General features: G+C 33.8%; 2 protein-coding genes across 2 annotated transcripts; both read left to right on the top strand.

Annotated features, from left to right (window-relative positions):
- Window positions 1–267: 267 nt before the first annotated feature.
- On the top strand, window positions 268–3,397 carry LOC128285449 (uncharacterized). The gene is made up of 6 exons (XM_053022940.1): window positions 268–404; window positions 690–1,162; window positions 1,669–2,066; window positions 2,166–2,252; window positions 2,664–2,803; window positions 3,265–3,397. Exons 1-6 carry the CDS (start codon window positions 268–270, stop codon window positions 3,395–3,397), a joined length of 1,368 nt encoding a protein of 455 aa, XP_052878900.1.
- Window positions 3,398–3,616: 219 nt separating this feature from the next.
- Window positions 3,617–3,928, top strand: LOC108477553 (uncharacterized). Its single transcript, XM_017780091.1, has one exon. The coding sequence runs from the start codon at window positions 3,617–3,619 to the stop codon at window positions 3,926–3,928; it is 312 nt and encodes a 103-aa protein (XP_017635580.1).
- Window positions 3,929–18,825: the final 14,897 nt, after the last annotated feature.

Here is an 18,825-nt window from a genome sequence, read left to right as displayed (position 1 = left end):
GCAGCTAATGTCCTTGATTTTCAACAGCAAACTCTTAATTTCCAAAAAGAAACGAAGGCATCTATAAGAGAATTGACCACGTCAATTGAGAAATTGATTTCTCAAAGGAAGCTGCCATCATAAACAGAACCAAACCCGAGACAGAATGTAAATGTAGTAACGTTCCAAAGTGGAAAGGTGCTGGAACCAATTCCTAGAAAGAATCTTGGCCAAGAAATCGCCCAGGAAACTCAAGAAAACGACGAACAGATCTGAGCGAAACCCACAATGCCAAAAATCCGACTTCCATTTCCAGGACGACTAAACCAGTGTCGGAAAGGTAAGGAAGACAAAGAAATCTTAGAAACATTCAGAAATATCGAGATCAACATACCACTGTTGGATGCCATCAGACAGATTCCAAGGTATGCCAAATTCCTTAAAGAGCTTTGCACCAACAAATGAAAGTTAACAGGCAATGAAAAGGTAAGTGTTGGTGAAAATGTTTCGGCAGTGCTACAGCGAAAAATGCCGGTTAAATGCAAAGATAGGGGTATGTTCGCTATTTTATGCAAAATTGGCCATTTAGGAATTAAAAAGGCTATGTGCGATTTAGGGGCGTCTATAAATATAATGCCTTATTCTATTTATGAATCACTTAACGCGGGTTTTTTGACGAAGACAGGTGTTATTATTCAATTGGCGGACAGGTCTATTGTGCATCCCGAAGGAGTCCTCGAGGACGTCTTGGTAAAAGTTAATGAACTTATTTTTCCTGCAGATTTCTACTTAATAAAGATGGAGGAGGACAACACTGCTGGATCTTCAGACCTCCTGTTGGGCAGACCCTTCCTTAGTACTGCTAGCACCAAGATCAATGTTCGAAGCAGCACTCTTACGATGGAATTTGATAGGGAGATTGTGAAATTTAATGTTTACGATGCCATTAGCCATCCAAACAAAATCTTGAGCGTAAACCATGTTGACATGATTGACTCATTAGTAGACGAGACTTTTGAGTCAACTTATGAAGACCAATCTGAATATAGAACTGATGATTATGAATTTGTTAATACATTATTGTCCCCATCAGAAACTAAACTTCTACCTTTTGTCGTGCAGGCTCCAGATTTGGAAATGAAACCGCTTCCCGAGCATCTTAAGTATGCATTTTTAGGAAAAGGTAATATCTTACCCATTATAATTTCAAATAAACTCTCTAAACCCGAGGAAAAAATTTGATCCAGGTACTAAAAAGTCATAAGGAGGTGATTGGCTAGACCATTGCCAACTTAAAAGGGATAAGCCCTTTGACATGCACCCACAAGATTTACTTAGAGGAAAACATAAAACCAATGAGAGAGGCACAAAGACGTTTAAACCCGAATATGATGGAGGTGGTAAAAAAAATAATTAAGTTGTTGGATGCTGACATTATCTTCCCCATTTCTGACAGCAGATGGGTAAGTCCAATACAAGCCGTGCCCAAGAAAACGGGCGTGACAGTAAAGAAAAATGCTGAGGGGGACTTAGTACCGGTCCGAGTGCAAAACGGGTGGCGTGTCTGCATCGATTATAGGAAGTTGAACGCTTATACTAGAAAAGATCATTTCCCTCTTTCTTTTATGGATCAAATGCTTGAACGTTTAGCTGGTAAAACTCACTTTTGTTGCCTTGATGGATATTCAGGTTTCTTCCAGATCCCTATTGCGCTAGAAGACCAGGAAAAGACCACTTTTACATGCCCTTTCGGCACATTTGTGTACAGGAGGATACCATTTGGACTTTGCAATGTACCAGCTACCTTCCAGAGATGCATGATGAGTATATTTTCTGAATATGTAGAAAAACTTATTGAAGTTTTTATGGATGATTTTACCGTGTATGGGAACTATTTTATTGAATGTCTTGAAAATCTCACGATAATTTTGAACAAGTGCATAGAATTTAATCTTGTCTTGAACAATGAAAAGTGTTATTTTATGGTAGACAAAGGTTTGATTCTAGGTCATATAGTCTCGTCTAAGGGAATTGAGGTTGATAAGGCCAAAATTGGCATTATAAATTCTCTGCCATATCCCTCTACTGTTAGAGAGATACGTTCTTTTCTTGGCCATGCAGGATTTTACCGGCGTTTTATTAAGAACTTCTAAAAAATAACTGAACCATTGTGCGAGTTGTTGCAGAAAGATAAGAAATTTGAGTTCAGTCCAAAATGCAAAGAGGCTTTTGATACACTCAAGCAAAAGTTGGTAACTGCTCCTATAGTACAGGTACCAGACTGGAACTATCCCTTTGAAATTATGTGCGATGCATGCGAACGTAGCGTGGGATCCGTATTGGGACAAAAAATAGCCAAAGAGCCTCATGTCATCTGCTATGCCTCAAAAATCCTAGATGCTGTACAAAGCAACTACACGACCACAAAAAAAGAACTTTTAGCTATTGTATTTGCTTTAGATAAATTTCTATCATATTTACTGGGATCTAAGGTGATTATTTTTTCTGACCATGCAGCTCTTAAGTACTTGATAGCAAAGAAGGAAGCAAAATCAAGGCTCATTAGGTGGATATTACTGCTCCAAGAATTTGACATCGAGATTCGTGACAAAAAGGGGTGTGAAAACCTAGTGGCCGACCACTTGAGTAGGATAAAAACTTCGTTCGATGATTTTCCCATAAAGGATGAGTTCCCTGATGAAATCTTCTTTTCGACCAAGGCTCACTATCCGTGGTATGCAGATATAGTTAATCTCTTAACCACGGGATCGTTACCCACTGAGTTAGCACGTTCTGTGAAGGACAAGCTTAGACGGAAAGCTCGGTATTATATTTGGGACGACCCATACTTGTGGAAACACTGTTCAGATCAGATAATAAGACGATGTGTTCCAGAAACTGAGGTAACCTCTATCCTTACTTTTTGTCATACAAAAGCTTGTGGAGGTCACTTTGGCCCTAAACGGACAGCTCACAAGGTATTGGAGTATGGGCTATATTGGCCCACAATCTTTCGCGACGCATATAACTTTTGTAAGTCTTGCAATAAATGCCAGCATACAGGTAACATCATTAAAAGAAATCAAATGCCCCTATCCCCGATTCATGTATGTGAGATTTTTGATGTATGGGGCATCGATTCATGGGCCCCTTTATTTCTTCGTTTGGAAACATATATATACTCCTTGCAGTAGACTATGTTTCTAAGTGGACAGAAGCAAAGCCTACTCGCAATGATAATGCTAAAACTGTTGTGGATTTTCTAAAACAAACTATTTTTTCTAGGTTTGGCACACCTCGAGCTTTGATCAGTGATCGTGGTACCCACTTTTGCAACAAGGTCATGGAGGCACTATTATCCAAATACGGAGTTATCATCGTATATCGACGGCCTACCATCCCTAAACGAATGGGCTAGCAGAGGTTTCGAACAGGGAAATCAAGTCTATTTTGGAAAAAAATAGTTTGGTCCAACCGAAAGGATTGGAGTCTTCGGCTCAATGATGCGCTTTGGGCCTATCGGACGGCATATAAGAGCCCAATTGGCATGACCCCGTATTGACTTTTTTTTGGCAAAGAGTGTCATCTACCAGTAGAACTGGAGCACAAAGCTTATTGAGCTATTCGACAATGTAACATGGAGTTAGAGCCCGCAGGGAAGGCAAGGAAATTGGACATTCAAGAATTGGAGGAGATTCGCAATGATGCCTACGAGAATGCTCGAATTTATAAAAACAAAACAAAACTGTTTCATGATAGGAAAATAGCTCAGAAACATTTCTCGGTAGGGCAAAAAGTTTTGCTTTATAACTCCGTATTAAAGCTGTTCCTAGGTAAGCTTCGATCTCGGTGGCAAGGACCTTTTATTGTGACTGAAGTATTTACGCATGGCGCAGTTGAAATAGAAAGTGAAGAATTAGGAAAGCGGTTCACAGTCAATGGCGGCTGAAGCCATTTTACGAAAATTTACAAGCCCACACGGTCGAAAAAATTCAGTTGGAACCACCATAAAACCGTTCAAGGCGTCGAGCTAACGACGTTAAACAAGCGCTTGTTGGGAGGCAACCCAATTTTTATTTTTATTTTTATTTTTAGTTATTTTATCTTATTATTTTATTTTATTCAGATATTAATAAAATTCTCTTCTTCTAAGTAAATCGAAACGAAGATAGGAAGAAAGGAGGAACGACAAATCTATAGCCAAACAGCTCCTACTCAACACTTTTGGCCAGCGACTAGCGGATCTCATTGCCATCATACGTGAACGACAGTAAATACACGGGGAGTTCCTCTACACCTTTTTCTCCTATTTTATTTATTCCACATCGAGGACTATGTGTTTTAAGTAGGGGGAGGCATTCCTCATTATTTCTGTCATTTTAGATGCTGAATTTTTGTTGTTGCTGCTCATAATTTTTTTTTTTAGGAATATTTTACCTCTTTTCATGCCCAAGAATTTGACCACGACTTGCCCACTGTTTGACTCACATGCATGATTCTTATCTATTGAGTTAATTATGATTTTGCTTAATAAATTTCATCTCCACTGTTTTATTTCTTTTAGTTTAAATAATTATGATTAATGAAGTTAACCCTATCTTGATTTTGTTAAATTTGATTAAGTCTAAATACAATAGGACACTTAATATAATTGCATGCTTAAAATATTTTCATGACTATTAAGGTGGTTATTGAAACTTATTTTTGACACTTGATTGTTTTTCCTAAGTCCTCCAAAATTAAAATTTTGTTTAATAATAATAATGTTTTCGTGGTTATGAGTGCAGCTTAAGACGTGACTAGCTGAGTAACCGGGGTAGGGTGCTTGGGTTGTCATCCTATTTCACGTTAAAAAGTTGTGTGACGTGTTAGGTAAAACTCCGCTAACCGGAATTAATTTCTAAAAATGTGTTGGGCTGAGTAACGGGGGTGAGGTGCTTGACTGTCATCTCTCTTCGCGTCAAAAGGTTCGATATGTTCTTAGGAAAAATAAAAATTAGGAATGTGTTGGGCTGAGTAACCGGGGTGGGGTGCTTGGTTGTCATCTCTCTTCACGTCAAAAGGTTCAATATTTTTCCTAAGTAAAAGTAAATAAATAAAGTTGAAATTTATTTATTATATAAATATCTTATAATATAATTACTTAATTAATAAATATCTTTTATAAATAATAAATTTCTATTAATAATTAAATACATGTATTACAAATGTATGTATTTTTATTAATAAACTTGTATCAAATCATAACCACACATTTGTCTTTCAATTATTTATTTTATTTATTTCATATAAAAATCTATTTACTTAAATAAAAAGCAATTAAATAAAATATATTACAATTGTACAAATATATGTATTACACTTATATATTTTATTTACTATACATTTATCTTTATTTAATTTATTTCATAATATAGTATCAACTTAATAATAACAATAACATTAATATTTACTTAAATAATAAGAAAATATGGACATATATTACAAATGTATGTATAATATTTATTACATATATATTTTATTTTTATCACACACTTGTCACAATTTAATTTATTTATCATATAAATATCTTATAATATAATTATAATAAATTAATTTAATATTATTTATTACTAATAAATATATATATTATAATTAAAATCTAAGTAAAAATCTTAGATTTTTACTTTATATGTCACTCACTTATGCTAAATGGCATAATTGCCATTTTCGTTTTTTTATTTTCTTTTAATCTATAATTCAACTTTCACACTTTATTCAATTTTAATCCTTTTATCCAATTATTCTTAATTAAGATAAATTCACTTAATTAAACTCTAATTAACCACTCAATTAAATTTTTAAATTTTTTATAAATATTTACTTAATCCGTTTTTCAATAACAGAGGCTCGAAAATACACTTTTTCGATAACTGTAAAATTCGGGTCATTACATCAAAGGAGTCAATCATAATTCATACAATATTAAAGCAATTAGAGCATAAATAATAATTCATTATTTACATACGAACTTACCTCGGTATAAAAATAGTGGAAATGAACCTAATCGTCAAAGACTTTGTTTTTCCCCCGATCTAGGTCTGAATCTCATTTCTCTTTATCTATAATAGCAAATTTAACTCATTTATTAACCACATTACTCAATTCAATCCAAAAATCACACTATGGAAAAATTACATTTTTTCCCCTAAACTTTGTCATATTTATATTTTGGTCCTCAGGCTCGTAATATGAAATCTATTCAATTTCATCAAGACCCAAGCCTAGCCGAACCCTATACATGCTTATAATAGCCCACATTTTTCATTAAATCACACTTTTACATATATTTTGAAATCTTTTTAATAATAGGTCCTTTTGACATTTTCATCAAAAATCATCTAGCAAAAGTTGTTTATCTAACATTAAACTTGCATAATCTACCATTAGGCATCAAAATGCACAAATATCTAACATGGGTCACATCCTAGGCCTCAATCATAGCTCAAATTGATGGTAGAAATAGCTAGATCGGATGATAACATCTTCAAAAATGTAAAGAGCATTAAAAATGAGGCTAGGATGCACTTACAATCAAGCTTGGATGTTGAACAAACCCTAGTTATGTAGCCTTCTAATTTTCGGCACATGGAAAAAAAGATGTACAAAAAGTTTGGCTTTATTTTCCCTTTTTATTCATTTATTTACCAAATGACTAAAAGGCCCTTAATGCATAACTTTGAAATTTCATCTATTCATGTCCATTTTTATCCACTAACTTATCCAATGGTCTAATTGCCAACTAAAGACCTCTAATTTTAAATCCCATAGCAATTGGACACCTTTAATGTAACGCCCCAAAAATCCTTAAGTTTATTTTTGTATGTTGTGTTACACAACTGTGTATCTATTTCAGTGGTTAAGTGTCTTGGGAAATGTCTGAGAAGTCTTGGGTTCAAGTCTTGGCTTGTGAAAAATTTTTGTTTCTAACATGAATAAACCCTGCCTTTAGTCAATAGGCTTTTAAATAAATATGGGTAAAACATGTCAGAAAAGGGCCTGCTGGTTTAGGGGATAGGTGGCGTGTGATAGTTACTTGAGGTCTGAAGTTCGAGTCCTGCCTTGCGCATTGGGGTGTTTTATTTTGCTACCTTTTCCATGTAGGAAGTAGAGGTTGACTGAAACACTGCAGAGTTGAGTGGGGTTTGAATTTGGTAGTTGAGGGGATTCTGTTGGAGGGATTTTAGGAGAAAAATATGGGGTTTTGAAATTGTGGGAGAGTTGGTGCCGAATTGGTATTCTAATCACTCAGAATTCATCTTTGGGTTAGTATTGCTCTTCATTTCGGTCGCTGTGAACATTTTTTTAGTTCTTTTCTTTTCTTTGGAAGCCGAATTGTGCTAGGAAGTTGGGCAGTATCTTTTATTTTTGCTTATTTCGGGTTTGCACTTCTCTTAAGGTCCCTTACTTGTCATTTTTGCTCTTCTTCCGCTTTTCTCCTTAGCTGAATGCTCTCCTTCCCTCTCTCTCAATTCTTTTAGGTCTAGAAATTACCCTCTTTTGCTTCTTGTTGCTTGGCTGATTCTCCTTACTTCTCCCCCTCTCTTAATTGATTTTGTTGAGGCTGAATACCTTCTCTCCTTGTAGCCGAATTTTGCCTTTCCTCTATCAATCTCTTCCTCCCCTTCATAGCCGGCTCTCATCCCCTCTTTCTTATTGATGTATTTCTTTCGGTTTCTAAAACTTCTCAAGGAGTGAAGGATTATTCATTGATATTGAAATGATCGAAACCTCTCTCTTGTCACTCGATCAAAGGTAACGCTGTCCTTAGTCATCGTGTTCGACTCGAGTGTTTTGGCTTGCATTCTTGGGTGTAGGCCAATTGCTTTATTCCCCTACTTTTGGGTTCTGTGTTTTCTGTAAATTAGTATACGTTTGATTCAAGCCATGTGTATGAGCAATCATGATCAATAGAATTCGCTTGTAATGCAGATATTCATCAAGAAACTTGTATTCAATCTTTGTCAACGATTTAAATGGGCTAAGCCACATTCGTTCAATCATGGCGGGCAATAATTATTATTTTAGGTTAAGTGTTAAAAAGGGTTGTTTAACCCTATTGATTAAAGGGCTGATAGAGTGTCTTGCATGAATATAGGTTTGGTGCTCGTGGGCATTTGCACATTTTCGCAAACAAGATGTGTAACCACAAACCCAACTTTGAAAATCGACAAAAGTCAGAATAAGTGAACCATGACGCTACACAGGCGTGTGCTCGCTCACGGTGGTCTGTGTTACTAAACATGGGCATTTGATCGTTGAGGCTGGCCATGAGTGATTTCATGGGCCGAGGTCGTTTTGGGCCATTTTGGACCGAATTGGGCCTTGTGGGCCCACGGGCATGTGGGCCCCACACGAACGTGTGAAGAATTTAGGCCAGGTTGTGTAATTCACACGAAAGAGGTTATTTCTGGGCTATGTAGGCCACAGGGGCCTGTGGACCCACATGGGCCCGCAATATGGGCATTGGGGCCATTTTTCCTTTGTTGGATCATTAAGGTTGCACGGTGCCTTGAGACGCATTGTGGACTCTCTTGTTGGGTCGGTAAGTATACCTAGACCCCTAAATTGTTAAAATGACTATTATGCCCCTTTGCACTAAAATGACTGTTATGCCCTATGTGATGTATGATTATGTTAAGCATGTCATTTTAGACATATTGAGTACATGTATGATATTATGACATGATGCATGATGTGTTGCATGGGGATTAGGTTTTATATTGAAAGAAGTGTACTGTATTGGTAGCTCTGCTGTAAATACTGTTTAGTGCTGCAACAGGTACTATTTGGAGTGTAGGGATGGGTGGGTTGATTATATCCCCACATGGAGTGCAGGGTTGGACGGAGATGGAGTGTAGAGGTTGGTTGGGTAGGATCACTTGATTGCATATCTATACTGTTACTGTCACTGAGATAGGCTCAGGCCCAAACTGATACTAATATTTTAATGGGCTAAGGCCCTAACTAAGACTGAACCTTTACTGAATAGGGCTTAGGCCCAGACTGTATGTGCCTACTGTTTGGTTATTTGATATGGGATTACATAATGAGTTTTCATAACTCACCCATCTGTTTATCTGTACAGGTAATCCTCATTGCAGACCGGTGCTGCGAGGGACTCAAAGGTGGCCACACAACAGTTCATACTTTCATATTTGATTTATAAATCATAAGTAATTTTATTTTGGGTAATTTTTATTGTAATAAGGCCTCTTTGGATTTTATTTTTAATTTGGGGTTTTTATTTGCTTTCATTTATAACTGCTAGCAGTAGAAAAAGACGCGGGTTTTCAAAAAGATAAATGTCTTCAAAAATACCACAAATACGCAACCTGTTTTAAGAGCTTCCACAAGAAATAACGTTTTATAAATTAATGATGTTTTAAAATGATTAACTTTTTGCCAAACGACTTGCATTTTGGAAAATGAACGAGACGTCCTAAAAACATCGTTAAAATCACAAGAAGGTTAAATATAAAACGGGTTTTTCAACGATATCTCACTTTACGAAAAATACTTCAATGTGACATCGCCAGATTCAGCCATAACATCCAAGCCGGGTTTCGGGTGTTACATTTAACATGTAGAACTCAACTTTTGCACTCTTTAAAATTTAGTCCTTTTTGCTAAATTGAGTGCTCAAATGTCAAAATTTTCAAAAAAAATTTTCACAAAATCATTCTGTAAAACTTAATACCATGAAAATGTAATTAAAAACAAATTTTTCTACATTGGATTCGTGGTCCCGAAACCATTGTTCTGACTAGGCTCAAAATCGGGCTACCACATAGGACCTCGAAATGCCCATCCAACCCTACACACCACGTATGTGAACTAGGCCACTCAGATGATAATATGTAGCAGAGCTATCATATGTGTCGTACAGTGCAGTAAATCGTAGTACTAATGAGTTACAGTAAAAACTGTCAAAACAAAATAGATCAAACTTCCTTCTCTTCATAACCAAACCCAAAATTTTAATGCAAATGCAAAAATCCACACCATTTGAAGACAGATATACAGAAACAGGATACAGAATTAGAAATTTTATGCGAATGCTTGTATACAAACAGATTATTAACTGGCTTACAGAAACAATACGTAGAACTTTCGAACATTTATACTTCAGTCAAATAGAATCAGAAATACACATAATCAAATGACCAAATTTAGAATCAGAGGTCACGGTACCTAACTACTAGGTAACATCACTTAGGCAAGTTATTAAGTTAGTGCTTTGCTAACAATTAACACTTAAATCAGAGCCAAATGAAGTCTCAGGTACTCTTGCTAAGGCTTAGCCAAAGTTTGGAACACACAAGAACACAAAACAGTCACAATCTGACTCGAAATAAAAAATTGCAAAACATGGCCACACGGTCGTGTGTCCGACTGTGTGGAAGTGCTTAGGTCGTGTAGGGTCAACACGCCCATATGAATGAGACACACACCTGTGTGAAAGGAGGCACACAACCATGTGACTATGACACACACCCGTGTAACCCAAGAGCATGGTCGTGTGGGGTCAACACGCCCATATGAAAGAGACACACACCTGTGTGAAAGGAGGCACACAACCATGTGACTCTGACACACACCCGTGTGACCCAAGAGCATGGCCGTGTGGATAACCCATGTAACTCTCTTTCCATTTGTGCTAAAATAAGTTGCAGGGCATACATGACTATGTAGAAGCCTCACATGCTCGTGTGGCCAGGCCGTGCGGCACCAAAATTTTCCCAAAAACCCTAATTCCCAAATACACACAGCCGTGTGTAGCACACATCCATATGGCAACCCATGTGGCCATGAAACCACCTCAAAACAGCCTGTAAATCGTGAATTTCATCCCCAAACACTCATTAACCTCCAATAATTCAGAAACATACTATAAACCAAATTTGATGCAATCTAATATCAAAACAACATTACGACTGCACCATTACCGAAACACACACGAATTTTCCAAATCCCACCGCCTTTCGACACCAAATTAAAAAATTCACAAATAAAGTTGAAGAGTTCTGAACCCACACTTGATTTCGCGATCAAAGCACCACACCCTCGATTTGGAACTCAATTACCCACTGTCCCGAGACCGTATTTAAGGAAATAGTAAAATCTCCCCAACAAAAAATTTTGGAACCAAAGAAAATGGAAAAATCTCACGTGAGGAAGAATGAGAGAAGAAACTAACAAAAGAAAATGGGAGAGAGGAACGCGAGAAAATTTTGGCCTCTTTCAAAATAAAAATAATTGACATAAATAATAATAAAAGAATAACTAAATATTTAAATTTAAAAAAAAAACTAAACTAAACTAAATCAAAAGTAGTCCTCAAAACACACATGAGAACTTGAACCCGGGAGCCAAAGGTACACCAGCACACAACTAACCACCAAACCAACAAGCCCATTTTGACATAAAACATAACAACAAACCCAATTTTCCGATTTAGCCACTGAACCTACTTACCAATCTCAAAACTTCTAACCCCAAAATCTGGGGTGTTACAAAAATACTTTGAAATTTCAAAATCCATAGCACCTTTAATATTAATAGTCACAAAAACACTATATAAACTAGCAGCCATAAAGATAGAAGAAACAAACAATAACCACAAAAAAAAAAAAGCTTTTCTACATTGGAGAAGAAAACCAAGCACCATTTGCAAAAGAACAAACAAGCCAAAAGACTTTTTTTAAAAAAAAAAAAGAAAAGAAAAGAAAATTAAAAAAAAAAAATCTTGGACTTGTCTAGTTTAGGTGGTTTGAGTTAATCTCTTGGTGATCTCAACAGTCAAAAGTTAGTCGTTAACTAGGGGAGCAAGAAAAGGCCAGAGAAGTCAGTGGCTGGAGAAGATGATCTAAACAATGGTACAACCATTGAAGAAGTAGTTGTTGGAAAAATCCGTTTTAGAAAATGGTTTTCAGTCATAGCAAAAGTTTAAAAAATTTAAAAACTGAGCCAATTTGTGATATTTATAGCAATAAATTTTTTCCCAAAAAGTACCTGTATTTTGTGTGAGACAATATGTATCATTCCCAGCTCTCAACTGAGCGGCCTTCTCCGCTATCCTCGTACCGCAAATTGTGTTGATATGGGCTTGAGCAACACAAACCAAACATAAAATAATAAATAATTTAATTACTTTCAATAGGAAAGTGATTCTCTCAAATAAAAATCAGTAGAAATTGTAATTCCCAAAAAATAGAATTTATTCTTAGAAAATAAATTCTCACTACTTTCTGACAGAATAACAATATATTAAATTTATGTTGTTAATAACTCTACCAAAACCATCTATTTATAGAGAAAATAGGAGAATCCTAAGTATAACGTAAATAATATTTATTTAATAGCAAAACACTCTTTGTCTAACTAGAAGAGGGGTGGCACACCCTAGATAAAAACACTAGGGTTGTCGCCCCTCACATGTAAAATGAAGGGTATTGGGCCTCTCATGTATTGGGTCCAATTATATGTATTTTCTAGATTATTTACCCAGCCATTTATAATTTAATTCAATTCAATATTTGTTTTTTATTTCCCAAAGTAAATATTAATTAATTAATTAATTAATTTAATTGATCAAATTAACTAAATGATAATGAATGATGTGGATGATTGCGAAAGCGGATCGTAATATTTATTCAAGTTGTGAATTTGACTTAGGGCTCTAGACGTTGGGAAAGAAATTTGGATTCTGACACAACTTGAAACACAATCAAATCCAAATTAGATAAAACAATTCAAATAAATAGCTAAGATAATCAAAATAGAATAATAAATTTACGATTAGAACAATAAGGAAGAAAATAAAGAAGATAGATAGAAAGATTGAACGTGGTATGCAAAAGTCCTAAGAAGTCTCGAAAACACGAAGAATCCACAACTCCCTTTAAGCGGCTCTAATTTCCCCTTAAAGAAAGAAAACTTGGCAAGAAAAAGTTTGAAGATGATTCCCACAATCTGAAAAGATTGTTAAAGCTCTTCTAAAAGAAACTCGAGAAATTCTTGAAAAGAAAACTCAAAGAGAATTTATTAACTCAAAAGAATAGTTGAATAATAATGAATTGTTTTCATTGTGTACAATGCAAAGGCCTATATATAGGCTAGCTAAATAAATCTAAACAAGAAGTAAATTTAAACTAAACTTTCTTATTAACATAAAACTCCTAACTAACTTAAAATACTTAATAATTATAAAAAATTTAGAATAAAATAATAAGAGCTGATAAATAAAATATTTGGCTCATATATAATAAAAGTTAAGCCCAAAACTTGAACCAAATATAATTTAAACTCGAATTAAAAGCCTGAAACTCGTAATTCCCGTCATAATCTCGTCCAAAATTCTGCTTGTGCAGTCTTCACTAAAACAGTCATAACTTGATCTCCCGAACTTAAAATCAAGTTATTCAAAGTGTGTTTCAAAGCTAAGATATAGATGTTCGAACTTCATGAAGACATCTCAACCTAGAAATGTTAGGATCCCATCAAAAAGTCATTGCAATTCTGCTGATTCCCAAACTTGAAAATTAGTAGCTTTGGTAAATGTAATTTAATAAATTTCACCCCATTTGTACATGTGTCATTCCCCCTTTCGTTGAAAAGATTCATCCTCGAATCTTGTCTTTGATCAAATCTTGACTTGATTTGCTTGGACTTTCACATTCTTGTTGGGCTTTGAGGTAGTGTAAGCCCATCACATCCATGGGTTTGAAATTGGGTCTTGAGACTCACATCACTAAATTAATTTCTCAATTAAATAATTTTCTCAACCCAATTCTTATTCCGTTAAAATCATGGCAATTTTATCTTAAAAGAATCTATGAGGAAATATATGTAATTTTCATATTCAACGGATTCATAATGACTAATTAATTTCATTTCATTTTAAACTTCAATTATTTAATTACAAATAATTAATTAATAATTTGAAAACCTTAAATTAAGTCTCAAGTCATTTCTATAATCAGTGAGAAAACGCATTCATTTATGAATGCGGCCCATTTCTCTGACTTTATCATTTCTATTCGTTTATGTTCATTTGCTTCTACATGCAATTCATTTCTGGTTTCAACAAATTAGATGAGGGACCAATTAGACATATGTAATTAGGGATCAAATAATTTATAATTAACTTCTAGCTTTTCGCCTATTAATTATAAACTTATTTAGTCACAAAGTCATTCCACTATAGTATCGTGACTAAGCCTCCCTAATTACATACTATTATGAAAGCTACTTAATCAGTGGTTGTCTAATAACCTTGTCGAAACTGGGTTTCCCTCATAGGATATATTTAATCTCTTTGGATTAAATTCGTTTTCCAAATATGATCCTATTTTATCTCATGGTAACCATTATATCTTCCTTCATGAAATGTCAATTACTATAAAATAGTAATCAAGTCATTTATCACAAAGACAAACGACTCATGGTCACGTTTACTTTTAATCTATCATGTAATGTCAAAAAGAGGATATCATTTACTCATTAGTTGGGTTATGAATTCCACTATTGTAAATAATGCTACATACTATAGCAGTCATATACACAACGCACTTGCTTTCGATTTCTTATCTATTTGAACTCAGGCTTTTACTTCCATCAAAGTATACGAATCACTCATACATAATACATCATTCACTTAAGATTAAGGTATATCACACTATAAACGTCACAAGTGAATAAATCTATAAACAGATTTGGGATTTATGCCAAGAGTAAGAGAGGATCCAAATGTTTTTCGATAGAATTTGTTAAATTTTTTTTATTTAGGATCAAATTGACAGAATGCGTAAACAATAAAGGCCTAAATATGTTATTAAGCTAATAAAAAGCCTACATCAGCTTTTTGTCCCTCAGCTAAAAGCAATTAACGAAAGAGTGACTAAAATATTTACTTTTGAAAAATTGAGTAACTAAATAAAAAATTAATAATTGAGTGATTAAAATAAAATTAAGTGCATAATTGGATAACTATTCTCATACTTTACCCAAATTTTGTTAAAACATAATAGAAATCATATTTTGACTATTGAATGAAAATTTATTATAATTAATAGATTATTTTTAAATTGTTGTCAATATATATATGATGGACCATAAAAGATAAAAATTTCAATGCACATTTTAATTTTTAAAGTATATAGTTGTTCCTGTTTTAGTTCTTAAAATTTTCTTGGTCCATTTCAGTCTCTAATATTATCAAATTATCTTTGTTTAGTCTTTTAGATGTTAAAAAATTAATTAGAATATCTAGCCAAATATAAATTGCCATGTGCCATACAATGACATTATCATTGGGGATTAAAAATCTTTTAAATATGAAAATAATAAAAATATATATAGAAAAATATTACACATTTTAAAATATTAAAAGATATTTAAAATTATAAAATATATATAAAAAGTTAAAATAATTTAAAAATACAAAAGTGTACAAATTTAAAGTAATTAAAAATATAAAATTGTTTTAATTTTTAATAAATTGTAAAAAAATATTAAAATGACAAAAAAATTATAAAAAAAGTATAAAATTATACTTTGCCTATTTTTCAATGGGGCATGTTTCTTCACTTCTTTGTCTTTGTTTTTCATCAATCCTTTCGTTCATAAGAAGCATTAAATGCCATTGGATCATCATAGTCTGCTTCTTCATCAGCATGGTCTCCATTATCGTCACCATAAACCATTTGAGAATGTTGCATGATATTTCTTCTGGATTAAGTCGTTCTCTTGACACGATATGTAAACTCTCTCGATGATAATAACTGATGCAAAGAAGTTTTATTGCATATCGTCTTCCCAAAAACTACACAAGTTAAAAGATAAAAATTGTACCAAAATTGTCAGTTTTTTCACTAAAATAATTAGAATTTTCAAAAATAAAATTAGAAAAGACCTTTAAAATAATTATAGTAATTAAGAAAGAAATTGTGTTCTCTCTAAAATATAGAATGCTTTGACAGTGAAATAGCTTTGTTATTTATAGTGTAGGATTAAGAAATATTATTACTAACTGAGTCCTAACTTGGTTGGCATTGACATTGTTGTCTATATAAGATAAAGTAGATTCGAGAGCAAGCGCACTAAAGCACATTTGTAACCTCTCAAACTCGGCCTAAACGTTACTACTAGATTGAGAAGGCTACATTAGCCACCAAAATAGCTAAGCTAACTAGCGTTACTTTTTAAGACTTAAAATAAACTCATTTTAGAGAAAATCCTAGTTGTACTTTGAGTTAGCTTAAAAGCATTCATTCATTAGGTCATGTATGCTTAGGATTCATTTTATTGTTAACAATACTATTTTAGAAAAACCATTTGCTTGTGGCTCTTCTTTAAAAAAAAAAAACTCAAAGTCAAACTAATGCAGCGGAAAAATCATTTTTCAAGTCATTTTAGAAAATTAGTTGTCTTATCGATTTGTTTTTCAAAAACAGTTCCTTTGCGGTGTAGTGGAAACTAGGGAATAGTATCAAATTTTACTTAAGCCCAATATCATGTATTATCCAATTACTATGCTTGAGTAATTCATGCATGCAAAAATCCTCAAAAGAAAAGTTACCAAGCCACAAACCAAAAATAATTAAAAATTACAAGTCAAAACCAATAAAGACTTAATAATACTTAATTAAATAATAATAATCTGAGGTCCAAGTTGATTCTTCAAATGTCGAGCCCAGTCCTAATTTTGAGGTTTACCTGAAAAGTTAAATATTATTGGGGGTAAGCTTATGAAAAGCTCAGTGTGAGTCGAATAATTATTTAAAAGGGCAAAAACATCAAATATAATGAAACATATTAGCATTAACATAAGAAAACAGAACCATCATAGAAATTTCATGTCATTACATAGTCATTATCAAATTGATGTCAAACAGTGTATGACCATAGGTCATCATTCATTCGAGTAACAATCATTAATTCCGGTACCATTCAATACAACAAAATACAATGCGTAGCATAAATCAATAACATTCAAATATGTCGTGCACATGATGCAATGCAAAAAGGTTCCTACCCATACCATCCGCTGCACACCACGAGTTTCCCAGAACCCGCCTGCCAAACTCCAAAACATTATGAGCATAGCTCAATATGGTAAAACAACTGAATAATTAATAATGCAGAAAATCTGTAGGATATCAAATAGTGCGATACAATCGCCAATAACATATAATATGCGATAAAATCGCTAATCCCCTCGGTACTTCAGGTGCAGTGCACTGACTACAAATAATGCGGACTTAATATGCTGTCGGTACTCCACGGAACTCCTCCATCAACCACAAAATCTCAACCCAATGTATATGCAATATGTCACACAATCTCATACATAATCATATCTCAATACTTTTCACATTCATTTGACATGCTCAGCATGTCCTCCATAATCACATACTTTCAATAAATGGAAACAGTGTTCCGATCTTTCAAATCACCATTGTGATGGTATCAATCAATATCGTTCAATTTCACATACTTTACGGATTTTCATTGTGCATAAATGGCACCCTTTTTAGTACACAATATAACAAATATCTCATGCGTTTAAATCATACATAAGCTTAATATCTCAAAAAATATCATTCAGTCAAACATTCTCATATCTCATAACTCCAATATACAATTACAAACTCAATCAAACATTCATACTATCAAACTAGCAATTTTGCCAACATGTCAATCTTTTAAGGCTCAAAACATACCTGGTTCAGCCGCTCACAAAATCAATAATTTGGCTATTAAGACAATCCAATTAGAAATCTAATTTATCATATATAACATGATATTTAACATTTTCAAACAATCTTATGAGTTTAGGACTCACACCTTATTTTTCGCTTCTTCGCAGCACACTAGTGAATCTTCCAATTTTCCTTAATAATTCCTAAAACGAACCTTAACCAAAATTCAGTATAAATTCAATCAATTTACCATTAAACCAACCCTCAAATACCTAGTTATGAGTTCAAACCAATCGTTGAAATTATAACTATTTTATGAATCCAAACTAGTTAGATTCCTTACACTGTATCGATGCAAACCGTACGTACAATCATTCTTAGCCTTTACGGATGATTTGGAGTGTTTGGGTCAGCACCTAATTCAATAATATACTGGAAAATAAGTAGTTAATTAATCATTAAATTTCTTCATTTAATCAATTCATAACCTTTATCTAACAAATATGTTGAAATAACAAACTAGTTACCCTTAATTGCACTTACGCTTCACAATTTGTGAGATCCGAATTGCCAATCGATCAAGAATGTTTTTCCCTAATTGAAATGGGTTTAAAAGCTTATTAAGAGGGTTCAAGAACTCAAATTAATGCTGGAAAAATATAGGCAAGAACCAAGAAACAAAACAATCTCCTTTTTTGCACATAGGCGCACGCACCACCACCCATGGTGGCCAAAATTGGGACTAAATTTTAAAACGGTTTGAGATCTCATTAAATTCTAAAAAATACCTTTGAAATCATTTAAAATCCCTCAAATTCTAGATCTAGTAATTTAGGTTTTTAATGGACAAGATTAATTAAGAAATTAAAAAGAGAAGAGACCTTACCCAAGCTAGTCGAGAGAAACGACAATAGCACTTTCTTGGCAATGTTCGATATTGATCTTAGAGTTCAAGATTTTAGATTTGTGGCTGATTTTAATGAGGAAAAATGACAGCAGCATAGTGGAGAATATGTTAACAAATCTTGTGGCAAAAAGAAAAAGAAAAAAAAAAGATAGATGGTAAAACTAGGTGTAGGTGACGACAATAACGGAGGAAAGG

This window comes from Gossypium arboreum, chromosome 12 (assembly GCF_025698485.1).
Source record: "Gossypium arboreum isolate Shixiya-1 chromosome 12, ASM2569848v2, whole genome shotgun sequence".
NCBI classification, from domain to species: domain Eukaryota; kingdom Viridiplantae; phylum Streptophyta; class Magnoliopsida; order Malvales; family Malvaceae; genus Gossypium; species Gossypium arboreum.
Note: the sequence above shows the minus strand (reverse complement) of the source record. Positions and strands in the feature narration are given on the sequence as shown.

Bases quoted from the DNA above. Each gene is read 5' to 3' on its own strand.
- LOC128285449 (XM_053022940.1), top strand. From the start codon at position 268: ATGCCAAAAATCCGACTTCCATTTCCAGGACGACTAAACCAGTGTCGG. The intron at 405-689 runs GTATGCCAAATT...ATTGGCGGACAG, and splicing joins GCCATCAGACAGATTCCAAG to GTCTATTGTGCATCCCGAAG. The intron at 1,163-1,668 runs GTAATATCTTAC...ATGGATATTCAG, and splicing joins GTATGCATTTTTAGGAAAAG to GTTTCTTCCAGATCCCTATT.
- LOC108477553 (XM_017780091.1), top strand. From the start codon at position 3,617: ATGGAGTTAGAGCCCGCAGGGAAGGCAAGGAAATTGGACATTCAAGAA.